Source organism: Plecotus auritus, assembly GCF_963455305.1.
Source record: "Plecotus auritus genome assembly, chromosome: X".
Lineage (NCBI taxonomy): Eukaryota > Metazoa > Chordata > Mammalia > Chiroptera > Vespertilionidae > Plecotus > Plecotus auritus.
The window spans coordinates 84065586-84087009 of NC_137784.1; the positions used below are offsets into that span (position 1 = coordinate 84065586).

The 21424-nt window shown below is 43.2% G+C and overlaps 1 protein-coding gene across 1 annotated transcript in view; it reads left to right on the forward strand.

Annotated features, from left to right (window-relative positions):
- Positions 1–21424, forward strand: part of PRPS1 (phosphoribosyl pyrophosphate synthetase 1) — a 33226-nt gene continuing 11802 nt past the window's right edge. The window contains exons 1-2 of the mRNA XM_080652442.1: positions 1–275; positions 18461–18644. Of these exons, the coding sequence (XP_080508568.1) occupies positions 154–275; positions 18461–18644 (306 nt within the window). The 5' untranslated portion in view covers positions 1–153. The remainder of the gene's footprint in view (positions 276–18460; positions 18645–21424) is intronic.

Genomic DNA, 21424 nt, shown 5'->3' on the forward strand with positions numbered 1-21424 from the left:
ACTGGGCAATTTATAGCCGCGCGCCCGGCGGGAACGTAAGATGGCGGAGTAGCAACGCGAAGCTTTCAGTACTGAGTCTCTGGGCTGACTTTGGTTCAGGACTTGCAGCAGCAGTGATCGCTGAGCAAAGAGTGCCTAGCGTAGTTGGCCAAGATGCCGAATATCAAAATCTTCAGCGGCAGCTCCCACCAGGACTTGTCCCAGAAAATTGCTGACCGCCTGGGCCTGGAGCTAGGCAAGGTGGTGACTAAGAAATTCAGCAACCAGGAGACCTGGTAAGGGTGCAGTTGGGATCCTGACCTCCTCACCTGCCTGAGCTGCAGGGTGATACGTGGGCGGCAGAGAGTAGGAGGAATGGGGCTGCCGCGTGAGTGCTGAGGGACAGGGTTTTGGGGGGGGAGGGTCTGCTCTGAGGCTAGCGTGCTCTACGGACTGTTTCCGTTATTTTACCTCTCGCGGCGGGTGAGGGGGTGTCACATTGGTTCTCACCGTGGTGGTGGGGTGGAGCCAAGATTGAGCTTGAGGCAAAGCTTCTGGGTTTGAAGATTAGGTTTGGAGGACCCAGCCTGGGGATAGTGGCTGCCTAAAGCGACAAGAGGGGAAAAACGCATAGCCTCGGCTGTTGGGACACGTGGCTTTGTCGCTTCGCTGTTGAGCCACCCAGGCTGGACAGGTTCCTCTTGGACCAGCTTGCATGGGAGAACGTACTGAGTACTGAGCCCTCCTGGTGTTTCTAGATTCTAGAATCTAAGAAGCAGCTTATCAATTAGAAACTACGTTGGGTTTGGTATTGAGGGAAATTAACATGTGCTGAGGGCGCCAAAATTATTACTGAGGACTTCCGTAGGTTGGCAAGCGTTGTCTTTCACAACTTTAGAATCGCATGTTTAGAATCTTAGAGCCATACTTATGTTAAATTTAGTTGATCAGGCAATGATGCATTAACTCTGCATCCTCATTGCATCTTAGCTTGAGCCATCCAGAAAATCTTAGGGAACCTTGATCCTAGAATTCTTGACTTTCCCCAAATGCAGCTACTGGTACAGATAATACAAAAGCATATATTTTAGTAGTGAAGTCTATCCCCAATGGGTCCACTTCTCTTGCTTCTGTGTGGGAAATTAAGTCAACAGTTTTGAATGTTAAGATAATTGAGGAAAGATAATAATGGAATCAAAGACCTGGATCACATAGTGTCTTGCAACTCGATTTTTTTTCATTGCCTTGCTAATTAAACTTGCCCCCTCCCCCTCCCCCCCCCAACACACACACTTCCACCCTCCTGCACCTTGAGGACATCTTAGAGATAACTTGGTGTGTCTGGGCCTTTCCATATCCCTTCCACCTAAATGTAGAATCCTGTGGTTCTGATAGGCCTACTTTATGTTTTGTTGTTACCTTGTTGATCAAATTAGAGCAGTGTTCACAATCTTAGTCATCTGTTAAGGGGAAAGTTTACACCAAACCTAATGATTAGTTACATAAGTTAAGATTGCTTTCAGCATGTTTTTCTAAAGGCTTTCATTTCCATTTTTCTTTATTTAAACTTATTGCCAAAGTGTAACTCTTGTTATACTTTGTAGACCCTGCTGATAAAAGCATTCATCTGTAGTGGACAGCTTCCTTCTGAATGTTTGATTATGCCACTGGTTGTGATGCAAATAATAGTGCAAACATTGATGCCATCCGTAACCAGGCAATACCTTAGTCAAAAGAGGCTAGTCAAGCTGCTGTCTTTAGCTTTGACCACACCATTATGACTCATGGGCTGTATTAAATAAAGAAGACAAAACATGACCAGACTTTGCAAATGGCAGTATAGCTAGGGGACAAAAATGATTTTAATTTAGAGGTTTTTTTGGGGGGGAGGGGGTTTGGTCCCCTTATAGGACTGTGGTTATTAAATCCTTTTACTATGCTTCTAGGAAAAATACAAAAATTTTATTCACCCTCTGTGTAGTGCAACACACCAGAACTTGAGACTATATTGGGAGAGGGGAGGGGGTGAGCAATTTATTTTTCAACTGATTGATTTATCTGAGTTTATCAGCAATCTCAATCTACTTTTATGAGGCGTAAGGCTGATTTCATTTTTAAACAACTGGACAGTAACATGCCTGGAAACATTGGATAAGATTAAGCCCAATGTGGAAAGTTGCTGACTGGTTAGGTTTCTTTGTTTCTGGCTTAATCATTAGCTTTTTGGTTCCTTGGATGTTCTGAAATCCTCATCCTATCTAATAAAGAGGGAATATGCTAATTAACCATCACTCTGTCACAAAGATGGCTGCACCCACAGCTGAGGCCAAGTTCCCATAAGGAGCCTTAACAAGCAATCAGCAGGGACCTACACCCTCCCCCACCCCCGTGGGGCTTGACAGGGGACCTCAGGCTGGCAGGGCTTGAGAGGGGACCTCAGGCCACCTTCCACACCCAGCAGGGCTTGACAGGGGACCTCAAGGTGTGCTTCCCGTCCTGGTGCTGGGCTAGGGGACCTCAGGCTGCTCCCCCCGCCCCAGTGCCAGGCCAGGGGACCTCAGGCCGCGCCCCCCACCAGGTGGGGCTTGACAGGGGACCTCAGGCCGCACCCCCCGCCCCAGCACTGAGCCAGGGGACCTGAGGCTGTTCCCCCCTCCCAGTGCCGGGCCAGGGGACCTGAGGTTGCACTCCCCCCTTTACCCCCCTGCCTGGCGGGGCTTGACAGGGGATCTCAGGCCATGTCCCACACCTGGCGGGGCTTGATGGGGGACCTCAAGGCATGCGCCCCCCCCACCCCTGGTCTGGGCTGGGGGACCTCAGGCCACGCCCCCCATCCTGGTGCCAGGCCAGGGGACCTGAGGCTAGGCCCCCTGCCCAGCGGGGCTTGACAAGGGTGGGACTAGCCAGGTCTGGATCTATCCCAATGAGGGGTGGGGGGGCCGGCCGGTTCTAGGTCTCATGCGATTTTGAGGTGCATGTGGGTGGGCAGGGACTTGACTCTGGGTCCCATGGTGTGCCGCAGACTCTGACAGGAGGAAGGTTTTCATATACATTTTACTAATTTTCTTTCATCTCTGACACTTCTATTATAGAGAAAGGGCAAATAACAATATTAAATTATTTCCTCTAATTAATCCCCATTTAATGTGCACGAATTTCGTGCACCAGGCCACTAGTTTAACATAATCAAGTACGTTGCCTATGGAGCTTCCCCTCCTGACCAAACTTTGGCTTTTCTGCACTGCAGAAATGGTAACTGCAGCCCTGTGTGACTCTTAGAATCTAAAGATCATGGACAGGGCAGCTCAGTGGGTGCTGTGGTTCATCAGATGGGGAACTGCAGAGCCCATCTTGAAATGAGACTAGAGTTTTGCTATTTTCTGCAGTTTGGCAGAATCTCAGGGGTTGATGCTCTCTTGAGCAGAATGGCTTTTCTTCTGAAGTCAGAATCACCCATTACTGTCCAGTTACTAAAGACATATGTATATGGTATAGCACACACAAATAGTTAAGAGAGGTTAAAACTTAGGCCCTTGACTCAGGGAACCCGGATTTGAATCCTTAGCCTTTCTTTGTCTCAATAATTTGAACTGTAAAGTGGTATCTACCCATAGAGTTATTGTGAGGTTTGAAATAGGACTGAAGTTTTTAGATCTTTGTCCATTCAACACAATAAATGTTGGTAAGAAGGGGTGATGATGTTATTGCAGAAAATGTGAAATATAATATAGAAAAGAATGAGGGGTAAAAGAAATCCACCCAAATTCTACCATCCAAGACAAACTTCATTTTGATGTATGACCTTCCAGATGTTTGTGTGTGTGTGTTTATATACTTTTTTCCAAAAATATAAGACATGTTATTTATAGCTGTCTTCACTTTGCAGTATATTTTGAATAGTTTCTCCCCTTAATAATTAGTCTACATGGTTTTAAACAACTTTTATTGATTGATTGATTTTTAGAGAGAATGGAAGGGAGGGAGGGGGAGAGAAAGTAAGAGAAACATCAATGTGAGAGATATGCAGATTGGTTGCTTCCCACACCTCCCAGGGCCCTTCACCAGAAATCAACACCCCCGGGCTGACACTCTACCACTGACCTACACCGGCCAGGACTTAAACAGCTTTTAAATAGTATAGTTTGTTTTAGGGTTTTACCATAATTTTAGCTAAACAAGTCCCTATTAGGTATTTCCAATTTTTTATCTAATGCTTTTAATATGAAAATCCTTGAATGTAAATCTTTGACCATTTATTTTTTTCTCTCTTTTTAAAAAATATGTTTTTGTGTGTTTTTTAACCCTCACTGAGGATATTTTTCCATTGATTTTTAGAGAAAGTGGAAGAGAGAGGGAAAGACAGAAATATCGATGTGAAAGAAACATATCGATTGGTTGCCTCCTGCACAAGCCTTGACCAGGGCCTAGGCAGGGAAGCAGCCTACAACCAAGGGATGTGCCCTTTACCCCTTGACTGGAATCGATCCCAGGACCCTTGGGTCCTAAGGCCAACGCTCTATCCACTGAACCAAACCAGCTAGGGCTAAAAAAAAACCACATGTTTTTATTGATTTTAGAGAAAGGGGAAGGGGTAGAGAGATAAAAACATCAATCAGCTGCCTCCTGCATGCCCCCTACTAGGGATGGAGCCTGCAACCTGGTCATGTGCCCTGACTGGGAATCGACCTGGTGACCTCTTTTATATATATAAAATATATATGTATATATATTTTATTGATTTTAGAGAGGAAGGGAGCGGGAGAGAGAGATAGGAACATAAATTATGAGAGAGAATCATCGATTGGCTGCCTCCTGCATGCCCCCTACTGGGGATTGAACCACAACCTGGGAATCTAACCATGACCTCCTGGTTCATAGGTGGACTCTCAACCACTGAGCCAGGCCAGCTGGACTCTTTGACCATTTCTGATTATTTTCTTAGGATAAATTTCTGGAAGGGGAATTACTAGATTAAAGGTATGTACCATTTTTAGGCTTTTGAATGCCTATTGCCAAATTGCCCTCCAGAAAAGTTGAACCAATTTCTACTCTCACCAGCAGTAATAACAATATTAATAACAATTAATGTATAGTGAGTACTTAAGATATGCTAGTTCCAGTGCTAAGCATTTTGTACACTTTGCATTTAATCCTCTCAACATTGCTATGAGTAGTTATTCTCACTATCCCCGTTTTATGAATGAGGGAACTGAGATTTAGAGGTGAAGTAACTTGCCCAATTCTGGGTATTGTCCTTTAAATTTTTTGCTGATACAATATCTCATCTAACTTTTAAAACTTTTATATATACTAAAATTTTTGACTCGATTCTCAACAAACTTTGGTTTATTTAGTTATTCTGGGTAGGCAAAGAGGGGAAAATTCTTTTTTTTTTTATTAAGGTATTATATGTGTACATATCTTACCATTGCCCCCCCCACCCCACTCCCATACATGCCTCACCCCCCAATGTTTTGCATCCGTTGGTTACTCTTATATACATGCATATAAGTCCTTCAGTTGATCTCTTATTTCCCCCACCTCTCCCTAACCTTACTGCTGTAATTTGACAGTCTGTTTGATGCTGAGGGGAAAATTCTTAATTTTGGTTGCCTAAAAATTTCCCAAGGACTATATCCTTTGGCTAGTTAACTCCATGTATTTGGCATATGCCAAAATCTCTGTCTAAATTCTTTTTTAAAAAAATACATTTTATTGATTTTTTACAGAGAGGAAGGGAGAGGGACAGAGAGTCAGAAACATCGATGAGAGAGAAACATCGATCAGCCGCCTCCTGCACACTCCCCACTGAGTATGTGCCTGCAACCAAGGTACATGCCCTTGACCAGAACCGAACCCGGGACCCCTGAGTCCGCAGGCCGACGCTCTATCCACTGAGCCAAACCAGTTAGGGCTCTGTCTAAATTCTTGAGATTTTTTTTAATACCACCGCATTTTGGATTACTTTATTTCCTCTTTGTGTTTCTTAACATCCCGTGCTCTTTGGATGCACTTATACCTGATGCTAAAGGAAAGAAAGGGTGAAGGAGAAGCTAGTTTTCTCATTGGATGGACATAGCCAGTCATCTGGCCTCTTCAGAACAACTGGGAGAAGGATTGATCCAAAGCCATTTGGAAAACACATCATTAGCTAGGGGGAAAACAAGGCATATTATCCTTTAAACTGTTAAACCCGGCCCTGACTGATGTGGCTCAGTTGGTTGGAGTGTCATCCTGTATTCCAGAAAGTGGTGGGTTTGATTCCTGGTCAGGGCACATACCCAGGTTGCGGGTTCAATCCCTGGTTGGGGCATGTGCGGGAGGTAACTGATTGATGTTTCTCTCTTACATTGATGTTTTTCTCTCTCTCACTTCCTCTCTAAAATAAATTGCTAAACCAGGTCTTTCCACTTGGACCATAGATTTGTGCACCCTAGATTATGTTAAGAGCAAATAGGTTTTAGGCACAACTGTTGTGCTATCAATCACTACCTAACTTATTAGAGGAAACCATAAAAATAATATTAAGATTTTTTGAGGATTCAACGAACTATTTATTGACCAAGCTGTATAATCTGAGTGTAATTCATGGGCTTTTTAAGGCTTTATAAAAGTCTGTGCCCTATAATACTTAGGGAGGGAGAGATTGGTCTTGACTAATGAAATTAGAATTATGCATAGTAAAACAAGGCAGTGTCCTTGTTTCCTTGTATCACTTTATTATTTTTATTTTTTTTAAATATATTTTTATTGATATTTTACAGAGAGCAAGGGAGAGGGACAGAGAGCTAGAAACATCGATGAGAGAGAAACATCGATCAGCTGCCTCCTGCACACCCCCCACTGGGGATGTGCCCGCAACCAAGGTACATGCCCTTGACCGGAATCGAACCCGGGACCCTTCAGTCCACAGGCCGACGCTCTATCCACTGAGCCAAACCGGTTTCGGCTGTATCACTTTATTTTGAATATAGTTAAATAATTTTTTCAAGTTATTAGATGCATTTCTGGTCATAACATCCTTCTATACTTAAGGGGAAGTTGTAGTCCTTAATTTGGCTTTGGGAAATGGCTTAACTGTTGGTTGATTATCATCAGATGATATAAAGACACAAAAATGGTACTAGAACCCTGGCAGAGTATCTCAATTGGTTAGAACATTGTCCGGATTCGCCAAGGTTGCGCATTTGGTCCCCAGTCAGGGCACATATAAGAATCAACCAATGGATGCATGAATGGATGGAACAACAGAATGATGTTTCTTTCCCCCACTTCTCAAATCAATCAATAAAAAAAGGTACTAGTGATTGTGTTAGGTGGTGAGCTGGTGATTTTTTAAGAATTAATTTTCAAACCTTATATGATGTTAGAATATAATATTTAAAGGAATCATTTCCATTAAAGCTATGTATTTAACAAATGCTCTCTGATGTTTAAGTTGGCAATGATAATTTTAATACCTTACCAGCTTTCAAGAAAGGATTTTAAGTGTGTTACATGATCGTCAGCGTACAAAAGTTTCATTAAGTAGATACATCAGAAGCGTTATAGAACTAAGGACGATAGTAATTGTGCTAAGAAAGTGGCATAAAGGGATTACAGAAGTTTAGCATTACTTTAACTGTATCCCTTGGCTTTCTGGCAGCCAAAGGGATAAAGGCATATGCAATTGATTATGTAGTCTTTTAAAAAATATATTTTTATTGATATCAGAGAGGAAGGGAGAGGGAGAGAGAGATAGAAACATCAATGATGAGAGAGAATCATTAATCAGCCGCCTCCTGCACACCCCCTACTGGGGATCAAGCCTGCAACACAGGCATGTGCCCTGACTAGGCATCGAACCATGACCTCCTGGTTCATAGGTCAACATTCAGTCACTGAGTCACACCGGCTGGGTGATTATGTAATTTTTATTTTCATAAAACTCTTTAGATACTTCCAGGCAAAAATGTCCAAGAATTTTATGGGTGGGATACTTAAATAATGATACTGAGTAACATAATGGAAAATGTAAGCAGTGTGGTAGGTATTTTTATATTGACTCTGATAGTTGAAGCATGTTGTTTCCTGGTCTTGGTAATAAGAAAGCTTTAGAATAGATTATTATACAATCCTTGATGCGTATTTATTATCTTGGATCAATTGTCAAACTGCTGTTCCTAGCTCTGGCAAGTGACTGTCTGGAGCATAGATGTGTGTGTACTTGACTGAAACAAGAGCCATAGGCTTCCAATCCCAGATGTCAAGGACACAGTTGACTTCTTATGTGAAATCAATGTGCCTGACTTTTGTTCTCCCCCACGGAAATGGAGATTTTGGTCAAGGAAGTTGTATGGGGATGACTGGGTGGGATTAAAACTTTTTTGAGTTTTGAAGTTGCTCAAATACTTGAAGTACTTGGTCAGGACCCTACAATTGTGCACCATAAAACCTAGAAGGGACTTTTTTAGCCTGGGACTTCTCAAAGGGCATGGAGTGTTATGTTAGTAAAGGAGATTGGAGAAGTCCCTCTACACTACTGCTGCCTCTTATTTAGGCCTATCACAATGAGCACCTTGCCGAACATGCTCACCTCCAGGAGATGTTATTTATTCTTATTTTAGTTCTTAAAATTTTTAATTACTTTATCCCAATATGTCCAAAATATTAAAATTTTAACATGTAGTCAATATAAAATTTTTTTTTTTTTAGGTATTGAACTTCATTTTATTTTTATTTTTATTTTTTTCAAATTTTTATTAAGGTATTATATGTGTACATATCTAAAATTTGATATTTTTTTCTTTTGTATATAATATCTTCACAGTAAGGTGAGTATTTTATACTTATAGCACATCTCAATTTAGTTCCTCGGTCACACTAATCACATTTCATGTGTTTAATAACCACATGAGGTCAGTGACAGCCATTTTGGACAGTGCCACTCTAGGACCTACACTTTGGGAAACATGCAGGTTGCTCTTCCAGAAAGCCCTGCCTGGCTCCCTCCTACCCATCAATTTGAATTTTGAATAATGTCCTCAGAAATCAATTTTGACATTTGGCATAATTGAGACTGCTGACAGTTATAATTCTTTAGGCTGATATTGGTGGTTAGTAGATGTCAACTCAGCTGGGTCCACAAAATTGCTATATTCATTATGTTGCTCAGTATCACTATTTCAGGATCCCACCATAAAATTCTTTGTAGCTATCACATCCTGTTGGGCCCATTAGATTATAGTTCTAACAAAATTAAATATCAGCTGAATATCTATAAAGTGGTATGAGCAGATTTGTCAAATGAAAAAACATATTGGGCGCACTTGCATGTAGTGTGAAATATGAGGGATGATAAAAGTCTTCTGAATTTTCATGATAAGCAAGCCTGCAGAAGGTTCATACTCTGTCTAAAGTGAGTGGATCCAAGAGTCAGTCTAATCCCGAGGGGACATTCATTCATTCATTCATTCATTTTTTTTTTTTTGTCACTAGCTGGCTGGATATACAGATCAGCATTGCAGATCTGGTTCCTGCCTTCATAGAGCATGCATTTAGGTGGAGGAGACAGAAAATAAACAATTGCATAAAAAATAGGGTGATAAGAAATCATGATAAGTGTTCTGAAGGGAATAACCAGGGTGATGAGAAAATAACTGTGTCACTTTACTTATTGAACTTGATTATGGAACATTCCAAACATACAGAAGTAGAGAGAATAGTATAATGATCCTACCCACCCTACCTATCCTCCATGTACCCATCACCCAGTTCAGTAGTTGGCAGTTTGTGGCTAATGTTGTTTCATCTATTATTTCCCTTCCATACACACCCCACAACTGAGTTATTTTGAAGCAAACCTAGATATTATATCACCCATATATATATTTCAGTAGCCACATTTTATTGTCTAAAAATAATAGTTATCTCTTAATATCAAATAACTAACCAGTGTTCAAATTACTGTCTCTTAAATGTGGGGTTTGTTTTTAGTTTGATCAATTAGTATGCAAATAAAGTCCATACAGTACAATTGGTTGGTATTTTTTTCTTAAATGTTAATTTATTGATTTTAGGGAGAGACATCGATTTGTTGTTTCACTTATTTATGCTTCTTGTATGTGCCCTGACCGGGGATCAAACTCGCAACCTTGGCGTGGACAATGCTCTAAGCAACTGAGCTACCCGGCTAGGGCAGAGAGAAGATATAACTATGTATATATGTTTTGTTAATCCTCATCCAAGGATATTTTTTTCATTGATTTTTAAAGAGAGTGGAAGGGAGGAAGGGAGAGAGAGAAACATATATGTGAGAGAGACACATTGATTGGTTGCCTCCCAAATATGTCTTGACGAGGACCAGGAGATCAAACCTGCAACCAATTTGTGCCCTTGACCTGGAATTGAACCTGAGACTCTTCAGTGCACAGGCTGACACTCTAACCACTGATTTACACCAGCCAGGGCTAAGGGAAGATATTTTGATTGGAGACCTGAGAAATGAATGAGCTAGTTGTAGAAGAGCATTCCAGGTAGTAGGAAGAGTGTGAATTGTAAATTCACACACAGTCGTAAAAAGTAATACAAAGAGACCTGGTATAACCATTACCCAGTTTTCCCAAAGTTCTGAAGCCTACATAGTTTTTCCAAACTACAGTTTTCTTGCAAAACTGTAGTATGATGCAACAATCAGGATATTGACATTGATGCAGCCAAGATACAAAACCATCTATATCAAGGATTCTTCCTGTTGCCATGTTGTAGCCACACCCACCTTTCTTCTCCTCCTCTGTAGTTATCCTTTTTATACTGCAACTAGTGACCCAGTGCACGGATTCATTCACATTGAAAGGAAATTAATTAGAAGGTGGTCGGCAGGGCAGAACTGGGTGAGGTGGACCGGACACACCCTGAAGCCAACCTCCCGAGGTCCCTCTCCAGTGTCTGTGGAGTGAGCAGGGTCCCTTCAGCAGGTGGGGTCCCTCAGCTTGGCCTGCGGGGATTGGGCCGAAACCGGCTCTCTGACATCCCCAGAGGGGCCCAGATTGCGAGAGGGCACTCTGCAAAGTTGCTGTCGTACAGGGTGTGGAACACAAATGCAAGTGTGCAGTAAACCAGATTTGGGGCCAACAGTGCCCCAGCAACAACATAATCCATGGTTGAAGATGGAATCGCACGGCCCCTCGAGGAATCGGGCTCCCTCCTCTCTGGTTTCAGGGTGCGTCACTCAAGAACTTCCGCTGCCAAGTCACTGCAGCTCAGCAGCTCCTGTGTTGAGCGTCTGCCCCCTGGTGGTCAGTGCACGTCATAGCAACCGGTCAGACGGTTGGACACTTAGAATATTAGCCATATATATATATATAGTCTAGTGGCCCGGTGCACGAAATTCGTGCATGGGGGTGGGTGGTGTCCCTCAGCCCGCCTGCACCCTCTCCAATCTGGGACCCCTTCAGGAATGTCCGACTGCCAGTTTAGGCCCAATCCCTCTCGCAATCCAGGACCGCTGGCTTCTAACCGCTCACCTGCCTGCCTGTCTGATCATCCCTAACTACTCTGCCTACTGGCCTGATCGTCCCCAACTGTCCCCCGCTTCAGGCCTGATCACCTCTAACTGCCCCCTCCTGCTAGTGTGCTCACCCCCAACTGCCCCCCCTGTCAGCCTGCTCACCTCCAACTGCCCCCCCCCCCGGCTGGCCTGCTCACCCCCAACTCCCCACCCTGCCAGCCTGATTGCCCCTAACCACCTCTGCCTCGGCCCCGCCACCATGGCTTTGTCCGGAAGGATGTCCAGAAGGTCTCCCAGTCTAATTAGCATATTACCCTTTTATTAGTATAGATTATCTGATTTGGTAGCTGGGTAATACTGGCCACATAAAATGAGTTGGAAAATAATTTCCTCATCTGTTTTCTCAAAAAGGTTTTGCTAATTCTTCTTTAACTGTTTGGTAAAATTCTTCAATGAAGCTGTTTTAGGTTAGTTTTCTTAGAGGTTTATCAATTTTATTGATTTTCCTTCCCCCAAAAAAACAACTTTTTGTTTCATTGTTTTATCTCTGTTTTGTTTTACTGTTTTGAATTTATTGATTTCTGTTCTTATGGTTTTTTTTCTTTTTTTTACTTTGGGTTTATATTGCTCACTTTCTAGTTTCTTTTTTTTTAAAATTTGATTTTAGAGAGAAGGAGGGAGAGAGGGAGGGAGGGAGAGAGAGACAGAGAGAGAGGTGAGAGAGAAATATCAATTGGTAACTGGCAATTTTTTAAAATATATTTTATTGATTTTATACAGAGAGGAAGGGAGAGGGATAGAGAGTTAGAAACATCGATGAGAGAGAAACATCGATCAGCTGCCTCCTGCACGCCCCCTACTGGGGATGTGCCCGCAACCAAGGTACATGCCCTTGACCAGAATCGAACCTGGGACCCTTGAGTCCGCAGGCCGACGCTCTATCCACTGAGCCAAACCGGTTAGGGCTGGTAACTGGCAGTTTGCACATCTTAATCTCTTCCCTCTTTTCACCCATCCCCCCAACCCTACTCCCATTTGGTAGCCAGGAAAATGTTCTCTGTATCTATATTTTTGTTTGCTCATTTATATTGTTCTTTAGATTCTGCATATAAGTGAAATCATATGGTATTTGTCATTCTCTGACTTATTTCCCATAGGATAATGCCTTCTAGGTCCATCCATGTTGCCACAAATGGCAAGATTTTTTCTTTTTTATAGCTGAATAATATTCTATTGTATATATGTACCACTTCTTTTTTTTTTACTTTAAGATTTATATCTTTACATTTTATTTTTCAATTACAGTTTACATTCAGTATTATTTTGTATTAGTTTAAGATTGTACCACTTCTTTATCCATTTGTCTATCAATGGACACTTAGTTGCTTCCATATCTTGACTATTATAAATAATGTTGCAATGAGCATAGAAATGCATATCTTTTCAGATTAGTGTTTTGGGTTTCTTTGGATAAATACCCAGAAGTGGAATTGCAGGTTCCTTCTTTGTCTCTTTTTTTTGTCTTTGTTTTAAAGTCTATTTTGTGTGATACAAGTACTGCTACCCCTGCTTTTTCTTTATTTGTTTCCATTTACATGAAATATCTTTTCCTATCCCTTTACTTTCAGGCTGTGTGTCTTTCAATCTGAAGTGGTTTTCTTGTAGGCAGTATATGTATGAGTTTTGTTTTCTTATACATTCAGACATCCTATGCCTTTTGATTGGAACATTTAACCCATTTATGTTTGAAGCAATCATTGATAGGTATGTAGTTATTGCCATTTTAGTATTCATATTTTTTGAATCCTCACCCAAGGGTATTTTTTCTATTGATTTTTTTAGAGTGGAGGAGAGGTGGGAGGCGGGGAGAGAGAGAGAAACATCCATGTGAGAGAGACACATCGATCGGTTGCCTCCCATTTGCACCCTGACTTGGGCCAGGGATTGAGCCTGCAACAGAGGTACATGCCCTTGACCAGGAATTGAACTCACAACCCTTTGGTCTAGGGGCTGATGCTCTAACCACTTAGCAACTGGCCAGGACTATTATTCATATTTTTGATCATTTTATTCTTCCTCGTAAAGAAATCCCTTTAACAATTCTTATAATACTGGTTAGGTGCTGATCTCCTTTAGCTTTTTCTTGTCTGGAAATTCTTTATCTAAATGATTCTAACTTTGCTGGGTAAAGGAATCTTGGTTGTAGGTCCTGGCTTTTCATCATTTTGAATATTTTGTGCCAATCCCTTCTGACCTGCAAAGTTTCTATTGACAAATCAGCTAACAGTCTTATGGCAGTTCCCTTGTTGGTAACTAACTGCTTTTCTCTTGCTGCTTTAAAGATTCTCTCTTTGGCCCTGGCCAGGTAGCTCTGTTGGTTACTGCAGGCGTCCTCAAACTACGGCCCGCAGGCCACATGCGGCCCGCCGAGGACATTTATCCGGCCCACCGGGTGCCGCTGCCTATCCTGCTTTGCAGCCGACTCGTTCCTGGCCCGCAGTACGCATAGGAATTTGTTCATAGTTTTTTTTTTAAACTATAGTCGGGCCCTCCAACGGTCTGAGGGACAGTGAACTGGCCCCCTGTTTAAAAAGTTTGAGGACCCCTGGTTAGAGCATCCTCCCAATATACCAGGGTTGCAGGTTCAATCTCCAGTTTAAGCACATACAAGAAGCAAACAGTGAATGTACAAATAAGTAGAGTACAAATCGATGTTTCTCTCTCTCTTCCACTTCCTCTCTGTCTAAAAATAAGAAAAAGATTCTCTCTTTAACATTTATCATTTTAATTATGATGTGTCTTGGTATGTGGGCCTCTTTAGGTTCATCTTGTTTGGTTCTCTGCACTTTCTACACTTGTATATGTCCTTTGCCAGGTTAGGGGAATTTTCCATTATTTCTTCAAATAGGTTTTCAATTCCTTGCACTCTCTCTTCTCTTATGATATGAATATTAGTATGCTTGATGTCCTGAGGCCCCTTAAACTGTCCTCATTTGGGGAGATTTTTTTTTTTTTCTGTTCTGATTGGGTGTTTTCTGCTACCTGATCTTCCAAATTGCTGATTTGATCCTCTGCGTCATCTAATCTACTGTTTATTCCCACTAATAATATATTCTTAATTTCAGTTATTATATTCTTCATTTCTGACTTTTTAAATGTTTTCTATGTCCATTTAAAAAATTATTTATTTATTTTGAGAGAGAGAAACATGGATTTATTATTCCATTTATTTATGCATTCATTAATTGATTATTGTATGTGCTCTGACCGGGGATTGAACCCACAGCCTTTGAGTATCGGGATGATGCTGTAACCAACTGAGCTACTCAGCCAGGGCCTCTATCTCCATTTTTATGTTTCCTATCTGTTTCTTGACGTTCTCACTGAGATCATCTATTCTTCCCCTAAGTTCATTGCACATCCTTATAACCAGTGGTTTGGACTCTGCATCTGGTAGATTACTTGTCTCCATTTTGTTTAGTTCTTTTTCTGGAGTTTTGTTTTGTTCTTTCATTTGGGGACATGTTTCTTTCTCTCCCTGTATTTGTTTCTATGTGTTAGGTAGAGGTGCCATGTCTTCTGGTATTAGTAGATTGGCCTATATAGTAGACTAGAGGCCTGGTACACAAAATTCGTGCACAGGTAGGGTCCCTAGGCCTGGTCGGCGATCAGGGCTGATCAGGAGGGCCCCCCACTGGCACCTGCCTTGGCTGGCCAGGCGCCACCGCCGCCGGTCGCCTCTCTCTGGCACCCGCCTTGGCTTGCCTGAGGTCTGTGAGCTGGGGGCAGCTCCTGCATTGAGCACCTGCCCCCTTGTGGTCAGTGCATGTCATAGCGACTGGTCGTTCTGCCATACAGTCTATTTGATTTAGGCTTTTATTATATAGGACTAGAGGCCCATTGCACTATATTCGTGCAAGAATAGGCCTTCCTTCCCCTGGCTTCACTCCCAGCTGCCCGGGAGCCAGCAAGTCCCCGCTCCTGGGCCGCCCGAAGCCAGCAAGTCCCCTCTCCCTGGCTGCCTGGGAGCCAGCACCTCCTCACTCCCGGGCCACCTGGAGCCGCAAGTCCTCGCTTCTGTCTGAAGTACCACTACAGTAGCTCCCTCTGCCGCCCCCTTCCCCTCATAGCAGGCTTCACTCCGCTCCGATCCATGCCTGCATATGCAAATTAACCTCCATCTTTGTTGGGTTAATTTGCATACTCACTCTGATTGGCTGTGGGTGTAGCGGAGTGATGGTTAATTTGCATGTTTCTCTTTTATTAGGTAAGATGTCCTGTGAGGCTCAGTGGGTGTTCCAGGTGTGTCCCTTGTGTGGGTTATGTGTACCCTCCTGTTGTACTTGAGCTTTGATTGCTTTTGGCAAGTCAATGGGAGGGATTGACCATCAGGTGATTGGCTGTGAGGAATGGCCATAATTATAGTGTAGGTGCTGTTTGGTGGCTGACCCTATGGAACAGGACTCACATTAGTGGGGCATTCTTAAGTCTGCTAAGTCTGCCCTTTCAGTATGTCATTGATGAAAGGCCTTGGAAGTGGCTTGGGTGGGCCTGCAAATTGGGTGGGACAGAATCTCAGGGGGTCACCAGGGCAGAGCGAACCTTGTTAGCTGGTTGATGGAGACTCAGACTTGGCACCTGCCTATGCCTGCAGGCTGGATGGGGGAAGGCTCAGGGAAGGAACAATGGCTTCTTACAGCACTTCTGTCCAGGAGAAAGCTTCCCTTCCAAGCCCTGTCTTGAAGCCAGATAGTTCCTGTTAGTCCCTGGTGCTTTTCTAGCTGCTGCCCCCAGTGCTGGAGCTCGGAGTCCATCAGCAAGTAAATTAATGTGCAGGCCCTGTAAGTGGACCCCTTGGGACTCCAGCAGCCCTCAGTCTCACTTGGACAAATCTTCTCAGCCACAATCCCTGCTGGTTTTCACAACCAGAAATTGTGGGGACTTTTCTTCGCAGCACTTCTCTTCCTGTGCTGGAGAGGCTTGTGTGGGGCTGGGACTCCGCCCTTCTGCTCCTCCAATCCATTCAGTGTCTTGTCTTCGCCTCTTCTATCAATCTTGTAGCTTCTTTTGTATATCTTTAGTTATAAGACTTCTATTTAGCTAGACTTCAGGAGGTTCTCAATGATCATTGTTTTGTAATTTTGTTGTGGTTATGGGAGGAGACTAAAATAATTATTGAATTTAGTGCTTAAAGAGGGTTTATTTCCAGGAATTTCAACATCCCTGTTCTAATTTCTTTCTGGTTTGATTTTTTACCATTTGCTTTTATTTTTCTGGCTTTACTATATAGATTAACCCCATTCTTTTTAAAAGTGGGCTTCTTTTCATTGTTATTTGGATTGGAAAGAAGTAAATATTAAATAATAATTACACCTGTATTAGTTCCTTCTGGCAATGGAATTCGCCTATTGAAGTTTTTCTTTTGATGTTACCAACCATTCTGATTTATGCTTGTTTACACATACTACCACACATAAACAAATGTGCACCCACAAACACCCCCAATCAAAGAATAAATAGGGGAAATGGTGTTTTGAGTTGTTATTACTGAGCTTTATTTTTTGTTTGTTTTGTTTGTTTTTGTTAATCTTCACCCGAGGATATTTTTCCATTGATTTTTAGAGAGAGTGGAAGGGACGGGGCGAGAGACAGATAGAGAAACATCGATGTGAGAGAAACACATCGATTGGTTGCCTCCCGCATGTGCTCTGACCAGGGCCAGGGATTGAGCTTGCAACTGAGCTGCATGCCCTTGACTGGAATCGAACCCAGAATCCTTCATTCCACAGGCTGACCTGAGCTTATTTTTTAATTCTAAGTTATTATTGTTAATGATCCAAGTATACTAGTAGACATTAAAATTTTCATTTTATGGTAAATGATAACCCCACAATTGTATAGTAACTTCCTGTGGAATTGTCATTTTAAAAATATGTCTTATTGATTTTAGAGAGGGATAGTGAGAGAGAGAGGAAGAGAAGCATCTATGTGAAAGAGGAACATCGATTGGCTGCCTCCTGCCTGCCCCCAACTGGGGATCGAGCCTGCAACCTGGGCATGTGCCGCGACCAGGAATCGAACCAGCAACCTTTCGGTACATGGGATGATGCCCAACCAACTGAGCCACAGCGGCTAGTGTTTCCTGTGGAAAATTTTAAAACAAGACTTACTAATTGGACCAGAGTATAGTTAGCATAGAATGAGGGTAAAGACCAAATGTGTTTTCTTCTCAATGTGTCCCTGGCACCTAGCACAGTGACTGACAATGGAACATTTAATATTTGTTGAGTGAACTGGCCAATATAGTAGATGTGATACTGTCTTCGGTAGAAGGCATCTTTATAGAACAGAAGTAATTCATTCCTTATATGACCTTTCTACTTTTGTTATATATGGATTGTGATAGTCACAGATGCCACTAGTACAGGGGTGGGCAAACTTTTTGACTCGAGGGCCACAATGGGTTCTTAAACTGGACCGGAGGGCCGGAACAAAAGCATGGATGGAGTGTTTGTGTGAACTAATATAAATTCAAAGTAAAGGAGCGGAGGGGAGAGCAAGAGAACCCTCCGCTCTTTCGGCTCCACGGGCCGGATAGAACAGCCGAACGGGCCGGATCCGGCCCGCGGGCCGTAGTTTGCCCACGGCTGCACTAGTATATCAAATTTGCATTCACGTCTTGTACCTGAAGTAAGATATAGGCTGCCTACTGAAATTATGGTTCAATTACTTATGAGTACTTTAACCAATATTTTTCCATGCCATTTCCCATATAAAAAATAGGTAATATTTGTATAGTGCACTGGAGTAAACTGAGGTAGTAAACTGCTTCTGCAACAAGGGCCCTCCAGAAGTCCAAGGCAATAACTGTTCACATGCAGTTGTAAACCATTCATAGCATACTGGTAAAAAGCTATGGTTTTAAAATCTTACTGTCTGTAGAAGTATAGTACTTTAAAATCTATTGTTTTTGTTGTCCTTTCCTGTTTGTAGTGTTGAAATTGGCGAAAGTGTCCGTGGAGAGGATGTCTACATCGTTCAGAGTGGCTGTGGTGAAATTAATGACAATCTAATGGAGCTTTTGATCATGATTAATGCCTGTAAGATTGCCTCAGCCAGCCGGGTTACTGCAGTCATCCCATGCTTCCCTTATGCCCGGCAGGATAAGAAGGATAAGGTAGGAGCAGAATTTCCTTTATTAAAAAAACTAGAGGCCCGGTGCACCAAATTAGTGCACAATGGGTGTGTGTGTGTATCCCTCAGCTCAGCCTGCACCCTTTCCAATCTGGGACCCCTTGAGAGATGTCTGGTAGGATCGGGCCTAAACAGGCAGTTGGACATCCCTCTCATAATCCAGGACTGCTGGCTCCCAACCACTCGCCTGCCTGCCTGCCTGATTGCCCCTGACCGTTTCTGCCTGCCAGCCTGATCACCCCCTAACCACTCCCCTGCCAGCCTGATTGATGCCTAACTGCTCCCCTGCCAGCCTGTTTGCCCCTAACTGCCCTCCCCTGCAGGCCTGGTCACCCCTAACTGCCCTACCCTGCAGGCCTGGTCACCCCTAACTGCCCTCCCCTGCAGGCCTGGTTCCCCCTAACTGCTCTCCCCTGCAGGCCTGGGTTCCCCCCAACTGCCCTTCCCTGCAGGCCCAGTCGCTCCCAAATTCCCTCCTCTGCCAGCCTGCTCACCCCTAACTGCCCTCCCCTGCAGGCTTGATCACCCCCAACTACCCTCCCCTGCTGGCCCGGTTGCCACTAACTGTCCTCCCCTGCAGGTCTGGTCACCCCCAACTGTCCTCCCCTGCAGGCCTGGTCACCCCCAACTGCCCTCCACTGCAGGCCTGGTTGCCCCCAACTGCCCTCCCCTGCAGGCCTGGTCACCCCCAACTGCCCTCCCTTGCAGGCCTGGTCCCTCCCAACTGCCCTTCCCTGCTGGCCTGATTGCCTCCAACTGTCCTCCCCTGCTGGTCTGGTCCCCCCCAACTGTCCTCCCCTGCAGACCTGGTCGCCCCCAACTGCCCTTCCCTGCTGGCCCAGTCACCCCTAACTGCCCTCCCCTGCAGGCCTGATCTCCTCCAACTGCCCTCCCCTGCAGGCCTGGTTCCCCCCAACTGCCCTCCCCTGCAGGCCTGGTCGCTCCAAGCTGCCCTCCCCTGCTGGCCTGATCACCCACAACTGCCCTCCCCTGCTGGCCATCTTGTGTCCACATGGAGGCAGCCATCTTTGACCACATGCGGGCAGCCATCTTGTGTGTTGGAGTGATGGTCAGTTTGCATATTACCTCTTTATTATATAGGATGTTTATAAAAGGAGACTTATGTGAGACTTTAAACAATAAAGACTTTAAATTTTTTTAAAAATGGTTTTAAACAGGGAAATCATGAGCACTTGCCCAAAGTCACAAAAATATTGCTTAATCATCAGATATATATCTTTTTATTTATTTTTAATTTTTTTAAAGCAGAAACAAAGTTTATTGAGAAATAGATGGACTCTCTGCAGCAGAGAGGGGGCCCAAAGTGGGTTGCCCATCAGATATATATTTAGAGGGTATTTTTTTATTCTTTGAAGTTTTACATATGTCTCCTTTTTCCCCACTTGACCGTCCCGCTCCCCCCGCCCCCCACCGGCCCCCCGTAGCCATTCCCACCCTGGGCAAGCCCCCACCGCCCCAGTTTCTGTGCCCATTGGTTATGCTAATAGCATGCATACAAGTCCTTTGGTTGCTCTCTAACCCCCCCTCCCCTGCCATTTGTCTCTGGATCTATTCTTGTTCATCAAATTATGTTGATCATTATATCCCTATTTAGAGGGGATTTTTCAAATCACATTCTCTTAGGCATTACCTGACCTTTAAAACAATTGACATGTGATTGGTTTGTATAAAGCAACACATTTGTAGACTGTATATTTTGTTCTAGTCATCATTTGTGACTTTCAGTTAGCTCACTACTATTATTTAATTATATCAGTAAGACTAAGCACCAGCTCCCATGGAGTAGAATATCTTTTAAACTATTGTAGATCCTCTGGGACCCTCGTAAGGTTATAGTTGTGACCTTTTCATAAAACTTGAAGTCTGTTACATGAATACTTGGTCTCATTACACACACACACACACACACACACACACACACACACACAGCCTTATCTGGTATATTAAAGGACAAGGTATATACATAAAACTTTGCAGGTCTATTTTGTTTATTGTAATCAATGCCCAAAATTTATATACAGTGCATTGGAGAAGGCCATATATGCACCCCTATATCCATAGCAGCATTACTTACAATAGCTAAGATCTGGAAACAGCCCAGGTGCCCATCAGTAGATAAGTGGGTAAAAAAAAAAACTGGTACATATGCATCTGTAAAAAAGAAGGATCTGTTACCTTTTGAAACAGCATGGATGCACCTGGAGATTATTATAATAAGTGAAATAAGCCAGTCAGAGAGAGACAAATATCACATCATCTCACTTATATGAGGAATCTAATGAAAAAATAAACTGATGAACAAATAGGTCCAGAGACATGAAAGCATGGAACACACTGACAGACCTCAGAGGGAATGGGGGGAAGGGGGAGAGATTAACCAAAGAACTTATATGCATACATGCATAGCCCATGGACACAGACAATAGTGCAGTGAAGACTTGGCATGGGGTGGGAACTGGGCAGAGGGGGACAAATGGGAGGGAATGGGGATATCTCTAATACTCTTAACAATGAAAATAAATTTTTAAAAAATGGCAGAGAAACTGAAAAAAAAAAAAGTCCAGGTGTTTTTATTCCAATAAAGTATAGTGCTCCTGCAGAGTACAGAGTAAAGGGCACGCCATTTTATAGTGCAGCAGGTGTGTTTGCCTATTATTTAAGGGTTTGAGATTGCTAGAAGGTTGACCTTCAGATCAGTAAGGGAATGGTATAATTTACAAAATAAACTATAGAATTATATAT